The 930-nt window shown below is 67.3% G+C and overlaps 1 protein-coding gene across 1 annotated transcript in view; it reads left to right on the top strand.

Moving 5' to 3' along the window:
• F751_5694 (Protein transport protein Sec61 subunit alpha) overlaps positions 1 to 832 on the top strand; it is a gene marked incomplete at both ends in the record, with an annotated part of 3,384 nt that extends 2,552 nt beyond the window's left edge. Inside the window, one exon of the mRNA XM_011402415.1 lies at positions 1 to 832. This exon is cut by the window's left edge and continues 1,785 nt beyond it. Coding sequence (XP_011400717.1) covers positions 1 to 832 — 832 coding nt within the window.
• Between the last annotated feature and the right edge of the window lie 98 nt (positions 833 to 930).

A 930-nucleotide genomic window follows, 5' to 3' on the forward strand; every position in this document is an offset into this window, starting at 1 on the left:
TCGGAGAGCGGGGATCCAAGGCAAGGCGTGCAGCCTGGAGGGTGCTCACAGCCATGAGACATGCACGTGTATGCCGGCCGGCCGTGCCGCTCCACCTCAATCCAAAGCACGTGGCCGATGCGGGCATGTCCCTCGTGCTTTACACACTGCTGAAAAGGCGTGCCATTGCACCCTGAAAAAGACACCCTCTCCCCCCTGTTCAACAAACCTACCGCCCCCACCGGCCCCCAGGACGCATTCTACCGCCCCGGCCTGCCCAACATCATCCAGCTGCTGGCCACCATCGCCATCTTCTGCATGGTGGTCTACTTCCAGGGCTTCCACGTGGACCTCCCCGTCCGCTCCAAGCGCGCGCGTGGCGCGGCCTCCTCCTACCCCATCAAGCTCTTTTACACCTCCAACATGCCCATCATCCTGCAGTCGGCGCTGGTGTCCAACCTCTACTTCATCTCCCAGCTGCTCTACAAGCGCTACGGCGGCAACTTCCTGGTGCGCCTGCTGGGCCGCTGGGCCGCGGAGGGCGCGGGCGGCCAGCTCGCGCCCGTGGGCGGCCTGGTCTACTACATCTCGCCCCCCGGCTCGCTGGCCGCGGCGGCCGCCGCGCCGCTGCACACGCTGCTCTACGTCGCCTTCATGCTGGGCGCCTGCGCCCTCTTCTCCATCACCTGGATCGAGGTCAGCGGGCAGAGCGCGGGCGACGTCGCCAAGCAGCTGCGCGAGCAGCAGTACTTCCTGCAGGGTCACCGCGACACCACCTCCAGCCTCAAGCGCGAGCTCAACCGCTACATCCCAACCGCCGCCGCCTTTGGCGGCATGTGCATCGGCGCGCTGACCATCGTGGCCGATTTCCTGGGCGCCATCGGCTCGTGGTGGGTGGAGGGAGGGGAGGGGGGAGGGGACGGGAGGAAGGGGAGGGGGAGGGGACGGGAA

Source organism: Auxenochlorella protothecoides, assembly GCF_000733215.1.
Source record: "Auxenochlorella protothecoides strain 0710 unplaced genomic scaffold scaffold66, whole genome shotgun sequence".
In the NCBI taxonomy this organism is placed as follows: Eukaryota; Viridiplantae; Chlorophyta; class Trebouxiophyceae; order Chlorellales; family Chlorellaceae; genus Auxenochlorella; species Auxenochlorella protothecoides.